Consider the following 15,966-nt stretch of genomic DNA (forward strand, 5'->3'; position numbering starts at 1 on the left):
GCTGGCCAATGGCAAAGCACCCACTTACCGGTTCCGCACCCCGGCCCCGCCCTCCGTCCCATAGCGCCGGCTCCGATCCCAATCGCAGTTCCAGCCCCGGCTCCAGTCCCAATCCCAGTCGCAGTTCCAGTCCCAGTGCTGGCCCCAGTCTCAATCTCCGTCCCAGGCCCGGCCCCAGTCCCTGTTCGAATTCGAGTTCCAGCCCCAGTCCTGTCTCAATCCCAATCCCAGTTCCAGTCCGAGTCAGACACACCAGGACAAGTTTCAACACGGGCCTTTACTGGGTGTGGTCGGTGCTGGTGACGCTCAGCCCACCCCGAGCCCAGCCCACCACGGGCACGCTCCGGGCCGCTGTGCCCCGGGGTGCGGCCAGCCACCCCCGCGGCTGTGCCCAGCTCATCCACCTGGCCACAAACTGCATTTTCTCCCTTGTTTTTCATCCCAGCGAACTTTTCGCCCTGCAGGGCTACGTTGCTACTTTTCCCAAAGAAAACAGGAGGCTTTTAACATGGTGCCCCTCCAAGAAACCACTTTGATCCTTATCGCAGTGACCCAGCAGCCACCACTGGGGATAACGAGCTCTGCCCAAGGCCACGGCAGCACATCCCCCGAGCCCAGCACATCCTGAGCCACAGAGACAGCACTGCTCAAAACGAAAGTGGCCTCAGGCATGGCTTGTTACCTTCTCCCTCACTCCAGCCTGTCCCTGGAGTACAGGAGGGCTTCAGCCAAAACCTGCAGCTGCTCCATGACCTCTCGCTGCATCTCCACAGCGATGTGGAACACGTGGTGGTCACAGCTGTTGTACATCACTGCGTTCTGGAACATGAGCATGAGGTCACACTGGAACTGGATCATGGACTGAATGTGTCCCTTTGCCAGCCTTCTCTTTATGCTGGTTAAATCCATGGGTCTAGAAAAGAGAGAGAAGGAGAACTGAATTGCAACCCAGGGGAAGGCATCCTTCGGGCTCTGCATGAATGTGATTATTCTCATTTCAGGGTGGCCCTGAAAGCAGAGCTATTTTCAATCAATTTTATTGCTCAGGACAAAGAGGGAGAGTGAGAAAGGCTTTTCTTCCAAGTCAGACAAAAGTTAAGTTCAGCCAATGCGACATTTGCTGTCCAACCAAGTTGGCAGGTCATTAGCAGTCACCTCTGAAAAAAATGTGATGCTGAGCTCCAGAGAAGGCAAGAGGTAATTAGTCTTCACGAAGTCAGTCCAGGTCTTAGTGGAAAAAGAAAAGTTACTAAAATAGGTTCTATTAAATCCCCTTAAAATCGAATGGTGCCACCAGCAAAAATAGCAGTGCTGGTAAGGGGAACACGATGGGGAATAAATATTACTTCCCTTATTTTGACAGAATGGGAAAATGAATGGCTGCAGAAAGGACAACTGTGACCAGAATAGAACATGATTCAGCTCTGAAAAATGCCCTTAATCTCTCTGGGAAATATTGTTATGACCCACTTCTGTGCTGAGAGTGAAACATCTGGGGCGCATGCAGTGGGTGAGGAGGGGGCATTGCCTGAGGCACATCCCAGCATGAGGAGAAGGGACTGCTGAGCTGCAAGGAGCTAGATCCCCTGCCCAGGGACTGTGCCTGGGCTAAGCCATGCAATGCCTGCAAAGGGCAGGCACAATTCCCACCAGGTCCAAAGTTAGTGCAAGCTTCCACGTTCTAATTACCCAGAAGGGAGTTTTAATAAAAGAAATCAGTGGGAAATGCTGGTGACAGCCAAACTCTGGAAAAGGAGGAAGGAAACCATCTCACTGGGCCTTTGGAAACCAAAAACAACAGAAAAGAACCAGAGAGAAATCAACTAGTGAGCATTTCCTCCACAAACTCACCTCTTTACCACATCCCTGTATCCAGGGGCTTGTTTCTCTGACACTGGCTTCAGGAATGGGCTGCTGTATCTACAGGGACAAGGACAAAGAATGTTCTGTGCCTGCCTCTGTGCCAAAGGCAGCACTGGGACATGAAGCAGTGCTTCTCTGTCCCTGCCTGCCATGAGGGCCACAGACAGTGCTGTGCCAGCTGTGTAGGAAGCAGCACTTGGGCTCTGCCACATTAAGCAGAGGAAATAAATATGCAGTGTTCTCTCCAGCTCTGCAGCACACAACTGTTCCTAAAGCAAAGCCCTGGAGAGACAGCCCAGCCTCTGGGGAGGGGAGGACAAGGCCTGATGACACAGGAGCTGGGACTCAGGGCAGTGTGTTCAGGACATGTTGATCCAGCCCTCTGCTCTCACATACCTGTGACTGGCTATCATCCTCCAGATGGTCAGGAGTGTTTTCTTGAGGAGCAAATGCTGGAGGGGGTTATTCCAGCTTGGCTGCACCCTGTGGAGTGAAGGCATTGCCAGATTATCACACTTGAGACAAAGTGGGAGGTGGCAATTCTGCTGGCATCCACCACATCCACAACCTTGGAGTGTGATGGTGGGAGCGTCCTCTATGGGAACACACAAGTAAACATCCAGAATGCAGGAAGATGCAGGGCAATCGGTAAAAACAAGAGCTGAGCTGAAGGGCAGGATCAAACTGGATAGAAAACCACATGCTACTCTGCAGTTTAGAACTTTACTGAGGTGGTTTTATGAAGTTTCTCATCCCAACCCCCCATGTCTTTCCTTTGAAAGGCAGCCCAGATGATCACGCGTGGCAGAGCCTGCATGTGACAGATATACCTGCACCTGCTTAAAGGGGGTTGGTAATACCTCCCTCAGGAGCTGGACTGTGCTTTACCTGACAGAACGTGATGCCCAGCCTATCTGCCTTGAGGAAATGCATATTTTCCATTTAATCTCTACTCTTCTCAATTCACCTTAGGATCAATGCCTCAAAATGCTGGCAGATCCACAGAGATAGCGCAATTTCCCTCCTGTTCTCCTTGGCTATCTCACCTTCCTGGATGTGACCTGTGCCATACGCTTGTTCTCATGTGTGACAAGGGAAACGACTCTGTTCTGCTGCACCTGCAAGACAGAACCAGCTACTTACAGGTGTGTGTTGGGAGGGCTTGTGGAGTCCAGCACCGGGGCTGCAGAGGTGCTGCCACTGTCGTCTTGGTCCTGGGCTTGAGCACTCATCTCCTGTGCATCCTGCTCACCTGCTGGTTCTCCAGGTGACTCTGGAGTCTTGTCCTGAGGAGCACAGAGGAGTAGACATCTAAAATGGCAGCCTGAGATAAAGGACCTGAGTCCTTTACCTAGAAGCCAGCCTGCTGCACATCCCTTTACTGCATCCAGGCTCAGCTGGGAGCTCACTTGCTCTCTGTTATTCTGAGGATGATGTTTGACCTTACTCAGACCTTCCCTGTGCTGCTCAGCGCTCAGTAACAGCTGGGTCTGATCTCTTGGATCCTATCCACCTCTGGTTAACACAAACTCTGTGGAGCTGCCCAGTGTTGTGTCTGTCTGCTCTCTGGGAAGAGTCATGGATGTAGAGAGGGCAATCAGCAGCTGAGGTAAGACTGCCTCAGGCTAGTTAAAGCTCGAGATACAGATAACAGGATCCCCTAGAGCACAACAAGGTTGTTTCCCCAGAAACTCCCACATGAATATGACAGGGAATAGACTCATCCAGGAAGAAGAGTGGTGCTGTTGTACTAATTTGCCAATAAAATGTAGAGTGGCAGGAGAGGGAAGCTTTTTGAAGTCCAGATGTGGGATTATGTGCAGGGGCACCTCAGAATCCTCAACAGATCTGAAGCATGGGCAGACTTCTCAGGAAGAAACTGGACACTGTGCTGTGTTTGGTTTTGACCACTGGCAGAACTACGAGGGAACTGCTGTTAATAACAGCAGTTAAGAACAGAGTAACTTCTGAGAATAACACTGTTCTGTCTGAACAGGTGAAAAACCTGAAAGTTAGTTACTTGACTCCAGTGTCCAAGTTTTCAAGGGAACAAGTGTGAGTGTGGAAAAATGACACCGTTCTTCCACTGCTACGTTACCTGTCCCAGGAATGCCTCGCAGGCTGGTGGAAGACCACAGCCCCCTAGACACAGGACTGATGCAAACCCAGGCTAAACAGTGCCTGCTTCCAAGACATGACGGTCCCCAGGGGCAGATGGTTATTGCTGGCACAGCCACATGGGCCTGAAACCAGCCAAGCTGTGCTGCAAAACACAGCAATTAGAACAAGGCAAGTATTCCAGTCTTGCCTTAAACCTGAGAGCAGCCTGCCAGCTCTCATGAGTCACCTTTACACTGCCAAGGAGCAATTCCTCCAACTCACATCTGAGGGTTTGATCTGTAAAAAGCTTCCTGTTTATAAAGATACACAGCCATACATAAAAAACACCCTTCCCTCCTATATTTCTCCTGTGTTCCCCTCCCTGCTGTCTCCTCCTGTGTGTCCCTGCCTCCCTGGGACTCCCCCATCTCTTCTAGAGCTAGTTTCCTTCACTGTCTCTTGTCTCTCATCCAGGACCAAAGGCTCTTTTAGGACCACCACTACCCTACCCCTCTTCCCAAGAAGTGTTCTTTCTCATCTTCTGCCAGAATGTGTAGTTGACTTCTCTCTGCTCCCAAGACTGCTGTTCCTCTGGTCTTTTCCTGGCACCTCACATCTTCCCCATCACTCTGCTTCCCTAAGCCACAATAATCCCACTGAGTCTGTGATGACTCTGTGCTGCCAGTGCAGAGAGATTCCAGCATCTGGGTTACCTGCAACACAGTGATTTATTACTTCAAATTGTGAAGGTAAAAGGGAGAAGAAATAAACAGCACAGATGCTATTTTTGCATTCACTCATGAACGCCTTTCCATTTTTAGGAATCCTTGCAAAGCTTCTGATGAAGCCCTATGTTATTATTACAGTGTCAGTTCACTGACATTTCTGTGCTTTAGGGTGAGCTGTGTTTTGGCAAAACAGCTCCCTTGTTGCAGTGCCAGCTCCAAATGGGAGGAAGGGCTGGGATTGGGCCAGGGAGCGAGTGAACCCAGGGCATCTGCTGTGCCCCTAGATTGTTTCTGTGTGTAGGGATGGTGGAGGCCCTGAAAAACTCCAATGTTTCAAGAGGGTCTGAACTATGCTGCCCACCTTCCTGTCATCCAAACAGCCCTACCTCGAAAAGGAACTGGAGAAGACTGTTGCTTTCATATGGCTTTTCTGCCTCTTGGTAATCTTCACTATCATTCTCCCAGAGAGGCTCACTCAACTTCAGCTCACAGTCTGCCTCTTGGGTGCTCTCCTCTACCTTCCCCACAGCCATGTCTTCAGTATTTCTCCAGCTCCTTGTGTCCAGATCCAAGCTTGAATCCCAGTTGGGAAGAGGCTGGAAGCCACTATTCTGTGACTCCCAGGATTGGCCCATCTGCAAACAATAAAAAGAGAAAGCAATTTATTTGTACCCAGATCCAGAACTGCCAAGCCCAGCTTGTTTCGTGACACACTCTGAGAGCCCCAGCACAGGAAGGACTCTGAGGTGAGCAGTCTATACCTGCTCAGTCTATACCTGAGCCCTACACACAGCATGTGGCAGGGCTGCAGCTCTGCAACACAAACTGCTGCTTCAGAGCAACTGCATTACAGGTTTTCTGGTGCTTTTGCTGTGCCCTTCCCCTGCCCAGGGGTTGGGGGGTCACTGTGCTCAGGGCTTGCTGAGCTGGCTAGAAGCACGTGGCTTTGCTGGATGCTCCATGTTTAAGGTGCTGAAGGCACCAGCAAAGTCAATCTGAGTCCTGATGGGGCTCTTCAGCTGCTGACTGTTGTGAACAACTCGTGACTCCAAGGACAACTCACTGAAATCCCTTTGCTGCCCCCTGAGAACCTTTTATACTGGAAATAACTTATTACAAAGCTTACAGACACTTTGTTTTTAAAGTGACAGGTGTGATTTAGCTGGATGGTGATATCTCATCTACCTGAGTCAGAAGAATTATAACCCTGCACAGATACGCACTGACAGAGGACAGTTCTACATATTTCAGAAAATAAAAATTAGCAATCTCTTAAGAAGGGAGAAACCATTAATTTCATCTCTGTTCATTAGTCCATGCCTAAGTATCTTCTACTGCAGTAGTCCACTAAGATTTCTTTAAGCCTGGGGAATTGCTTGCAGAGTCACAGTAACAGTAAGTGATGTTAGAAAATCTGTATCTTGCCCCTGAATGGAGCTGTGTGGATGCTGCACCTATGGAGGATTCTATGCATTAATTAACAGTGTCTTTACAGTTTTCAGTTAATTATGTACAACCTAATTTTTTCAGAGTTTTGAACAAGAACATTTCTCACTGACTGCCTTTTGCACTCTCAGGACTGCTAGCACAGCTCCAAGTACAGCTTATGGTGCCTAATTGAGAGAAATAAAGAATCCACTGGGTTTGGGGATGAGAAAACTGGTTTGCTTATTTCCTGAACTTGCCAGCACAGTTAGGATCTGAAAGCCTGTCCTTCCAAAAGGACTCTTTCAAAGTTAACTTCAGTGGAAGCAGAAGAAATTTGATGAGGTAAGAGATAACATTACCTTCTCTCAGCTTCCAGAGTTGGTGTTGGGCAAGGAGTTGGGCAAAGTGAGATTTCATCTGAAGAGGAACCCTGTGCCTAAAGCACTGTCCTGCACCCTCAGCAGAGCTGGGCACACACAGAACCAGCCACTGCAGCTCAGCTGAGGAACAGAAAACCCTTATCCAGGGTAATCTGATCCCTTGTGATCATCTTTCTGTACTCCAGTTGAGAGGGTTTAAAACCAGAAAGCCCAGGGAACTTGGGCATAAGCATTGATTAAAGAGATCTTCAGCCTTATGTTCAGTTTTCCCAAACCTAGGAAGACTCAAGATGCCAGAAAGCAGAACAGGGGCTTTAGTGCAAGACATGATGAGGGAAATAATCCCAGGCTGCTCCGCTCCACACCAATTCTGGACCAAATGATACAGACTTCAAATTTTAATTAAGAACTGCCTGACAGTTCTTAATAATGTTGGCCACATAAGTCACCAGCAAGGAACCTTTCTCAAATTGGAAAGTTTTAGTTCGCTTTGCAGAGATCAGACACTGTGCAACCCTTGGTGATTTGAGAAAAGGCTTTTAGAAATCAAGAAGGCAGTCTTTAAAAAGAACTTACATGTCAAAACAAGAAAAATGATAAAAGCCTGAACTCTAATAAATGAAATCTAGAATCCACATAAAGTAGGTAAAAAAAAAAAAAGGAAAATGAAAAACAGAACAATTTGCTAAAGACATAAAATAAAAACAACAAACCCCATCAAAAACATCAGAAGCAGAGAACTGACAGATGATCAGTGGCGATGACGCATGATCAGTGCCAAACATCTCAGTGGAAAATAGGGCCAGTTGGAAAAACCAAATTAATCATCATTATCAGCAGTGCCACAGAGGAGATCACATGAGACCTTCTCTTGGGATGGGTCTGAGAGACGGTTTCTAATTAAAATGTCAACAGGGGAGGTTTTAGAACAATTTAAGGGAGTGGGTAAACCTTAGAACCCATTGGGATTCACTTGTGAGTCGTAAAGAAGCTTAAATATAATGTGACCAATCCTACGCTGTGTAACCTGTCATTTAAATTTAAGAAGAAAACCAGAAAGGAGTGATTGTTTTATCTGTCTGTAAAAGGGGGGGTGTTGGGAGATAAAGCACAGTAAAACATCAGCTCTGTACCAGACAGATTAGAACAAAGTATTAGGAAGAACAGAATTAGTAGTCAGAGCATGAGATGATGAACTGGGAAAGAAGCAATGGGGCTCTGTAGAGAAAATCATATCTTAAGAGTTTTAAAGCTCTTAGACTATTAAAAGGTCATGGGACAAGGAAAAAGGCTGAGAGAAAAATACCTGTTTAAGAGAAGAAACCAAGGGTAGGAAGGACAATTAACCGGTAACCAAACCAAACGATTTTCAGCATTTCCACATAGTTCTTGGTGAAAATACACCTCAGTGATACATGGAACTCAAAACAGCAGGCACAGCCAACTTCAACAGTAAACTTGTGAAAATAAAGAGCTCTTACTAGGCCAGTAAGAGCTGGTCTTAATGCCTCTGGTCTTAATCCCAGTGACTCAGTTTCCTGAAACCTGTGTAACAGAAAGCTGCACCCTGTACATGCTGCAGAGTGTATAACACTCCCAGCTGCCGCAAAGCATCAAGGATGATACTATTTTGTTCGTGGTTCTTTTTCCCCATGGAAGGTTGTGGGGGCAGAAAACACTCAAGTTTCCTCTCACAGGTTGTATGAGCAGAAAAGAAGGTGGCAACTTGGAAATTCTCACAGAGAACTTCAACCTCCATGTTGCTTAGGAAAAGGACTGTAATTTCCAGTATAAACTGCATAAACTCAGATGTGAAACCAGGTACTGGCAATCCTGCCTGCAGCTGCTGGGATCACAGACTTTCACTCTCACTAGTGTAGCCTTCACAGATCTCCGGGGAAAGAATGTACAGTACTTTTCATTGCGTTTTCTCCTAAGGGAAGCTCCAACAAGACTGTGTTATTTAACTTCTCATGGTTAGATTTCCTGTATCATCACAGTGGTGCTGTATCCTCACTCACTCATGCGGAGAATCTTCCTCTCCATCCAAGCATTATGGAACATTCCCGTGATTAATGGATAGTCTGTAAGGCCAAAGCTCTGCCATGTGTGTGTTGGTCTATGGACAACTGGAAGAGAATTATAGCTGCAGATATTCAAGGCGGGTACACAGGCTTGTTCCACAGGGTTGCTCCCTGCAGAGCTGTGATGCTCAGTACACTGCACACCGGTTTGTTCCCAGATTTTAATATACATCACATTTACACATCACTAGTAAAAATCTGTACACTTCACAATACAGTACATACGAGCCACCAGTTGCTAGCTAACACCAGAACACTGATGAAGCCCAAGACAACTGCCTTAAAACAGGCAGGGGGGCTAGTCTTCCCCTCTGGGGAAGTTTCTTTGGGATACATATTCCAACGAGACACTGCTTTCCAGAGGGGCAAGTGAAGAAGGTGAACCGGGTCCCAGCAATGGACCTGCAGCTTTTCTTCCTCCTCCAACAGCTGTTAAGAGCAGCCTGCTTGCACTCCAGCTCCAGATGCCAGGTGCTGGGATTCAGCTGGGATTCTCTGTGTGCCTGTAGCATCATTTCTTCATCTTCAGGTCTGCCTCGATGGCGCAGCGCCGCCCTCTGGTGCCTCCGTCCTGCTCACAAGGCAAACAAACACAGTTACACAACCCGACACAAGCGCTCTGCTCTCTCCAGCACAGGGGGAGGGAGGGAATTCTGCATCTGGCAACAACTTTTCTTGCCTTCCAATCAGGAGAAAGGGAAGCTGTCCCTAAGGCGGCCTGGAGAGGCCTGCCTGCAGACCTACCTAAAGATTGCTCTGGACACAGCAGGGTGCTGGGCTTGGCAGCATGTGTGCACTGCTGGAGCCAGGGCAGAGAGAGGCAACATGACTCTTGCCCAGATAGATGCTTTTGGAGCCTGGACAGCACAGGCTTTCTCCTAAATGGCAGATTCTAGCTTAAGGTGGGAAGAGGAAACTGCTTACTAACCTACCTTATCAGCTGCTGATCCCTATGGCAAGTGCTCCTCCAGTTGAGTGTCCCTGGCACTAGCTCCCTAGTTTCTTGGCATAACTCCTTTCCATGAGCAGAAGGCGAGCTGAGAGCTTCCTTTGATGCGCTGCCCTCTCTCTCTGGCTGACATGCTGACTCTCCTGGAGTACTCCTCTGTCTTTAGATACACGTGAGACATAAGAACAACTCTCCAACTTCCTCTCCTCTCTCCTCCCCACAACTCAGAGACTTGGGGTTTCCCAGAGGGAATATTTTTCCAAACACTTCTGGATCACCACAGGCACAGAGCAAGGTATTTTTGCAGAGTGTCTTATTTACTTTCTGGACCAGGAATGATAAAGGAGTACACAGCTGACTCCTCACTCTCCCAAGACCTGTTGTACTGCCTCCGACGTGTGGAAGGGGCAGCTGTATAAACATGAGAGATGTAGGAAATACAGGTCTGCACCACTTGGTTTGTCTTCCCACTTACATGGAAAGAAAGCAGGAGAGAAGTTGTGGAAAAAAAGCAAAAGCAGATGACAAAACGAAAACTCTTGGAACCAAAAGAATAGACTGAAGCCCCTCCCGCTCACCCACGCTGAGAATAAGGGACTGAGATGTTTCTTCTCTAAGGATCACAGTGGTGCAGCCCCCAAGTCAAACACACCCCTTGCAGTGCTAAGGATGCTGTGACAGTGCAGTGATCACCCAGACAAGGAGCAGAGCACCTGCCAGCAGAACCTGCTGGAGCCTTTCAATACTTACAAAGAGAGAGAGAAGGAAGGCAGGAGAGCCCATTGGGACACTGTCCTGTTAAAAGGCCAAACAGAAGGACTTATCAGGCATCAGCTACGGAAATGCACACACCACATAGAAGCACTGAGCCCACACACGAGCATAGAGAAACATGTGCCCCACTCCCCTTCCTGCACGGCATCAGTCTTATGCAGCAGGAACATAAAAACAGACAAAAAGAGGGATACTGCAAGAGTCAGAATGCTAGGAAAGGGATGTTCCCTTCTCAGCCATGGCAAGGTCTGGTCTACCAAACAATTTCTGCAAGGTGCAGTTGCCGCTAGAACTAAGCAGGCAGTCCCTGCTGTCACAGTGTTGTGTGCACCAGCTGAGAGCACCTGAGACCACTTCATCATGTTTGGATGTCTTTACAGAAGAAAAAAACCAAACAAACCTTCACTGCTTAGATCAGTGTGGAATTCAGAGGTTCTCCGGTGTGTTTTACACAGCAAACCAGAGTCAACTGATTCTCTCTCTCCAAAAACCTGACTAGAAAGTGAAGGACATGGCAATTCCCTTCACCCTCCTGCCATATCACACCTCTACCAATACTCTCTTCATTTCCCTACAGTTTTTATCACCTGTTTTTAAAAAGTGATAGAACTACTGTGATTACAGAAGAAACTCATGAGACCTGCCTCTTGAATGCTGTACAGGTCCAGAACTGAAATCTAATCAATGGACACATTTGAAGAAAATTTGTCCACATGAAGATGCTGGAACTACTGCAATCTCAAAAAACATTCTGCCTCTTTCGTGTGAGAACTTCATGCACTATCTTGGGATTTTTCAGAAGATCCCAAGTGCCCTTCCAGAGGGTGCAGCATTCTCACCTTCTCTGAAGCATCTTGCTTGCGAGTGGAGTCTCGCCCCCGCAGGCTCTTTGCACTGATCCCTGACTCTGATGTTTGCATCATCAGTTGTGTGGCCAGAAATTGCTGCAAGAAAACCACACTCTGTTAAGATTGCCAGGCAAAACAAGCTCAGTAAGTGTGTGTCAGTTAACTATCACAGACCACAGGCCGGGAATGATTGGGTCAGAGGCAGTTTCAGTTCCTTTTCTGCTGCTCAAAATAAGTTCCCCTATTTACCTCAGAAGCCACAAATCCCGAGGAAGTAAAAAACCTCAGTTCAAACTCTGTTAGTCCTGCCAGTTGGGACGTTCTGCTTCACAGGACATTTTAAATGGCATAAATTCACGAGACAGTTTCATGTACACTTTATATCAACATAAACCAGCACAGCCACCCAAAGAAGCAGTCGCGTCCCCTGTCATTCACTGTTTTGTTGCTTGTTTCTGTTCCTGAACCACACCCCAGTTCTTGCTGGCCTAAGCATTTCCCTGAAGGAAATTACATTTGAAATTGGTCTGGGTTGAACCTATAAAAAATTTTGCTGCAGTACTTTTAACTCGCCCACAATCTAGTTCAACTCAAACACCTGAGCAAGCACGAGAGAGATGCAGGGAAAGACAGGACTCCTGCATTCAAATACATGGGGAGTGAAACTACAGTCTTACATCTGTGGACCAAGGCAGATGCTCTGTTCTCAGCTCAGTACTTTACCTGAATCTGCTCCAGGACATCTCGCTGCATCTCCACAGCCATGTGGTACACATCGTGGTCAGAGCTGTTGTACATAACTGCATTTTGAAACATCAGCATAATATCACGCTGGAACTCAGCTGTGGTTCGTATCAGGCCGTTCTCAATGTTCTTTTTGATGGTAGATAAATCCATTGGCCTATGAAAGAAATGCAAGCAAAATTGCAACAGGAACACTTAACTCTTTTCCCTCTTTTTTGGAAACAACCCTGAGTCTGTAACGTTGTCTAGTTAGAGCGTCTGTTTAATTTAGCTGAACAGGTTCTGCCCCAGACAGGCTGTTCCTGAGTATCAAAGCCTGGGTCAGAAGACGGGAGCTGTCCAGGAATGGTGAAAACAGCCTGAGTGATGCCTCAGGAGAGGCATCTGCCTTCTCCAGGCATCACAGAAGAAGAAACTAAGGAGCTAGAGAGCAGCCACTGAACTTGAAGTGTTTAGTGGAGAGGTTTCAGGGGCTAACAGGGGATTCTGCTAATTCTTCCAGAAAAGTCCACTATCTGGGACTGTAAAAAATGCTGATTAAAGAAGACAGTTTTTAGGAATTTCAGAGGTTAATCCTATCCTTCAATAGAAACTGGGGAAAAACAGATCAGTCATGTGTCACCTTACTGATAAAAATGTTCTGTGTAACTCAGTGTACTTCACTCAAGTCAAGGTTCTGTACAGACGTGTCTGTTACTGAAGACCCACTTCTTCGGGAAACCTGCTTCTGACTGAATCGTGTCAGAAAAAAAAAATGCATTTCAAGTGTTCCAACCTGCACTGCAGGCAAAACCTACATTGTTCCTGCCAGAAATCCCTACACAAATAAGAAACCATACAGAGCTCTAGTGATGGAGAGCTGCTAAGACTCACCTCTGCACGATGCTGTGGTAGCCTGGTGCTATATCATCAGTTACAGGCTGCAGGAAGACATTGGCATATCTGCAGAGAGAAAGAGTCCACTTAGTGTCCATCCTTGCTGGTAAATATTTGTTTCATGCTCTCCTATTTATTTGTCTGTAACAGTATGATTCATCATCTCCTGGTACCAATAGAGATAAGCCTCTGAGATGGAAGAGTGGAGACTTGTCTAGGATTAGTCACTTCTTTCAGTCAAGACATCAAACTCACTCACCTGTGATTAGCTGCTGCTCTCCAAACTAGCATGATGGCTTTCTTCCAGATCTTCTGGGCCTGTATGGCTTCCTGATCCTCACTGCACACTGAGCTGGGGAGAGAAAAACATACTTCCTTTAGGAGTCTGCGCAGTGCCTCAAAGCAGAAAACTCACGTTTTGTTTTGCCTTTGACATGCCCATGCTAATCCATGCCAAGTCAGAAGGAAAAAGTGGGAGCTGGTATTGGGGTGCTGTCTGCACACTTGCCCTTGTAAGCAAGGAGAACCAGAAATAATCATCACCAAATTCCCACTCAGCAAAACAAAAACGAGATTCCTACACTCCCTCCACAACTCCCCGACACTCACAACTGTGAGGAGGCTGGGCTGCTGGGGATGGAGTCGGCGAGCGCGTGGGACTGCAGAGGCGCGTTGTGGACGCTGAAGCCGTCGTCGCTCTCACTCACGGGGGGTTCGTTATCCATCTCTGACAGATATCCCTCACCCTGATCTTCCTCTTTGGGTTCCTCCAAACTGGCAGCCTCACTGGCACCGTCCTCATCGTCCTCCTCACCCTGCCCATCCTGAAACACAGAGTCTATGAGCCAGCACAGCCAGCTACAACAGCAACTCAGAGCCTCCAAACCAACTGTGGTTCAGCGACAAAGTGATTTTCTTGTTACCCTGCTGACAACTGTACGGGCACTTCCAGGGAATCCCAGTCTCTCTGGCCTGCCCTGCCTCCTCCCGCAGACCCACAAGGACATACACACACAGCTTTACAGCTTGAAGCTATCTCTCCTTTAGCTCCCACTGCAGACTGCTTACTTCTCAACGCAGAAAGCTGAACACAAGCTTTGCTTTTCAGCAGACAGCAGCAGCAGTGAGATGTTGCTAATAAACTCATGATCACTGTAACTGAGAATTACCTTCATCTGACTCCTAAACAGGGCTTGAGCCTCCTCCTTCATTGACTCTGTGAAAGAAAGAAACGCAGAAAGGTTGACTCTCCAAAGCAGTCTTCCCTACAAAAGCTCCTGCACCAATGCCTACTGTCCTGCAGTAATTACCACTGTTCCTACATGTATCTTTTGTCCCTCCTCCCCAAAAAACCTGAACCATATCACTGACAACTATCCAGCTAATAATGTTGCATGTAAAAGATTTCCTAGCTGAATTAAGTTACCTGACAGCTCAAATTTGTGCTGAACATCAGCCTGTGAGGAGTCTTCACTCACATTTGGGACTTGTGGAGGGGATGAATCATCATCAGGTGGGGTCTGGAGGGAAGAGAAATGCACAAATCTAGATGTTTGTGTCAGCTTACTTCAGTGAAGGTGTGGGCACATCTACTCACCCTAACCTAACTCAAGGCAATGAGGTTCACTGAGCACCTTCCCAGCAGCAATTCTGCACATGGGCAAGGGGAGATACACGAAGGTACTGCCTAAAGCAGAGCTGCTCTGCTCATCAAGCACATCAGCAGCATGACTTCCAGGAAAACAGTCAGTCACATCCACTGAAGGGTCACCTTCAGCCCAGCAGTCATCCTTCCTCTAAAATTCTCTCCTACCTGCCACAACTGCTCCTTTCTTTCCCCACACCAGTTCCAGACAGCCTCTCTGCTCACATACCTCTGTCTTCACTGAATTTAGCACTGCATCTTCTCCCTTGGATGACTCTATATTGATTTCAGGAGTCTCTCCTGATGTTAGACCTGCTCTTTGATCTTCTTCTATCTCTTGACTTCTAAGCTCTGGTGTTTCCGTCACTCTTGCCGTTGCTGGTATAGTTTCCTCAGGGCCCAGCTGACTCTGCTCCTGCTCTGCAAGTTCGGTCTTTATTTCTGATGCCAACTCGCCAATGCCCATTAGGTCTCGAATTCCCTTTGCCTCTGGCTCCTCACACTCCAGTCTCTCCTGCTTCACAGTCACAGACACTTGGGGTATCTGGGCCTGTTTCTCGTGCTCCTGACGAATTGAATGTTCCCATGGGCCAGGAAGGGTCTGAGGGTCATCAGTATCTTCACAGAAAGAAGACAGAGCAGCTTCAACAACTGCTGCATCCAGGACTTCAGGGTGGTCGTCTACCTTTATTGTCAAAACAAACACACAGCAGTGCAGACCAAGGTCAGAAAGAGGAATTAGAGAAAAGTTCACGTTATTTGGTGATGAAAAGGTTATGTTATTTCTGAGACAACTGTTGAAAACTCCATGTACTTGTACTGCCTTTTGCAGCCGGACTTGTGGAGCCTCCCGTGGAGCTTCAGTTTCAGAAATACGGCACCCCTGGAAAGGATGCTGTGAGCAGCACTCACCTGTCAGCCAGAGATGTGACCTAAACCCTACCCAACATGAGGAAGAAAGAGATTTCTTTGTGCACTCTGAAGAGGAGTACCAGGCTAAGAGGAGCACCAGTGTCAGACTGACAGCAGTGGTGTCATAGGGTCATTTCCTATTGATCTGGAAAACCATGGTGAGAATGTGCACTTTGGAATAGCTATTTCTTTCTTGTTTAAACTAACTAAATTGGTGAACAGCAATTATTCGAGATTGACCCAAATGAATGTGGAGCAAGAGGCACTGGCACTCTGCTTTGCCCACTTACCTTGTCCTCAATGATGGCTATAATATTTCCAACTGTATCAAAGTCCAGCTCTTCCCCCGTATAGGATACTGCAATATCCATTTTCTCAGCCAAATCCAAATCTTCTTTCCCATCCATGCAGTGATCTTTAGAAGACCCTGCAGTGCTGCCAGCCCCAGAACCCAGGCACTCTTTCTTGATGGAATCAATGATCATGGATATTTCACTGCTGTCCATGGACACTGTCACAGTGTGGGAATCAGACACTGCCTCCATGGAAACACAAGCTTCTGGCTGGCTCACTGCACAAGGATGAGAGGGACAGTCAGAGACCAAGCTGGAGAAGTTCAGCCCACATAAACACTG

General features: G+C 47.5%; 1 protein-coding gene and 2 long non-coding RNA genes across 9 annotated transcripts in view; 2 read left to right on the plus strand and 1 right to left on the minus strand.

The window, feature by feature from the left end:
- Positions 1-2,809, plus strand: LOC120324010. The gene is made up of 2 exons (XR_005564999.1): positions 1-1,197; positions 1,364-2,809. It is a non-coding gene; the product is annotated as an uncharacterized LOC120324010 (long non-coding RNA).
- The window catches only part of BRD8 (bromodomain containing 8), a 24,263-nt gene continuing 8,555 nt past the window's right edge, over positions 259-15,966 (minus strand). For 2 of the 7 annotated variants that reach the window (XM_027718620.2, XM_027718613.2), the window contains 16 exons: positions 15,622-15,902; positions 14,649-15,104; positions 14,201-14,294; positions 13,944-13,990; positions 13,384-13,598; positions 13,034-13,126; positions 12,772-12,840; positions 11,878-12,055; positions 11,146-11,250; positions 10,283-10,327; positions 5,078-5,326; positions 4,473-4,676; positions 3,007-3,149; positions 2,260-2,346; positions 1,852-1,920; positions 259-913 (listed from right to left, as the gene is read on the minus strand). In XM_027718620.2, coding sequence (XP_027574421.2) covers positions 691-913; positions 1,852-1,920; positions 2,260-2,346; positions 3,007-3,149; positions 4,473-4,676; positions 5,078-5,326; positions 10,283-10,327; positions 11,146-11,250; positions 11,878-12,055; positions 12,772-12,840; positions 13,034-13,126; positions 13,384-13,598; positions 13,944-13,990; positions 14,201-14,294; positions 14,649-15,104; positions 15,622-15,902 — 2,558 coding nt within the window. In that variant the 3' untranslated portion in view covers positions 259-690. Of the gene's footprint in view, positions 914-1,021; positions 1,228-1,851; positions 1,921-2,259; positions 2,347-3,006; positions 3,150-4,472; positions 4,677-5,077; positions 5,327-8,726; positions 9,155-10,282; positions 10,328-11,145; positions 11,251-11,877; positions 12,056-12,771; positions 12,841-13,033; positions 13,127-13,383; positions 13,599-13,943; positions 13,991-14,200; positions 14,295-14,648; positions 15,105-15,621; positions 15,903-15,966 lie in introns of those variants that run through there. The other 5 variants (XM_027718618.2, XM_027718617.2, XM_027718615.2 and 2 more) reach the window with 5 other exon arrangements.
- Positions 2,839-5,985, plus strand: LOC113986701. The gene is made up of 2 exons (XR_003540260.2): positions 2,839-3,008; positions 5,837-5,985. It is a non-coding gene; the product is annotated as an uncharacterized LOC113986701 (long non-coding RNA).

Source organism: Pipra filicauda, unplaced genomic scaffold, assembly GCF_003945595.2.
Source record: "Pipra filicauda isolate LSUMZ 115617 unplaced genomic scaffold, ASM394559v2 scaffold3_size10097308_pilon, whole genome shotgun sequence".
Classification (NCBI taxonomy): Eukaryota; Metazoa; Chordata; class Aves; order Passeriformes; family Pipridae; genus Pipra; species Pipra filicauda.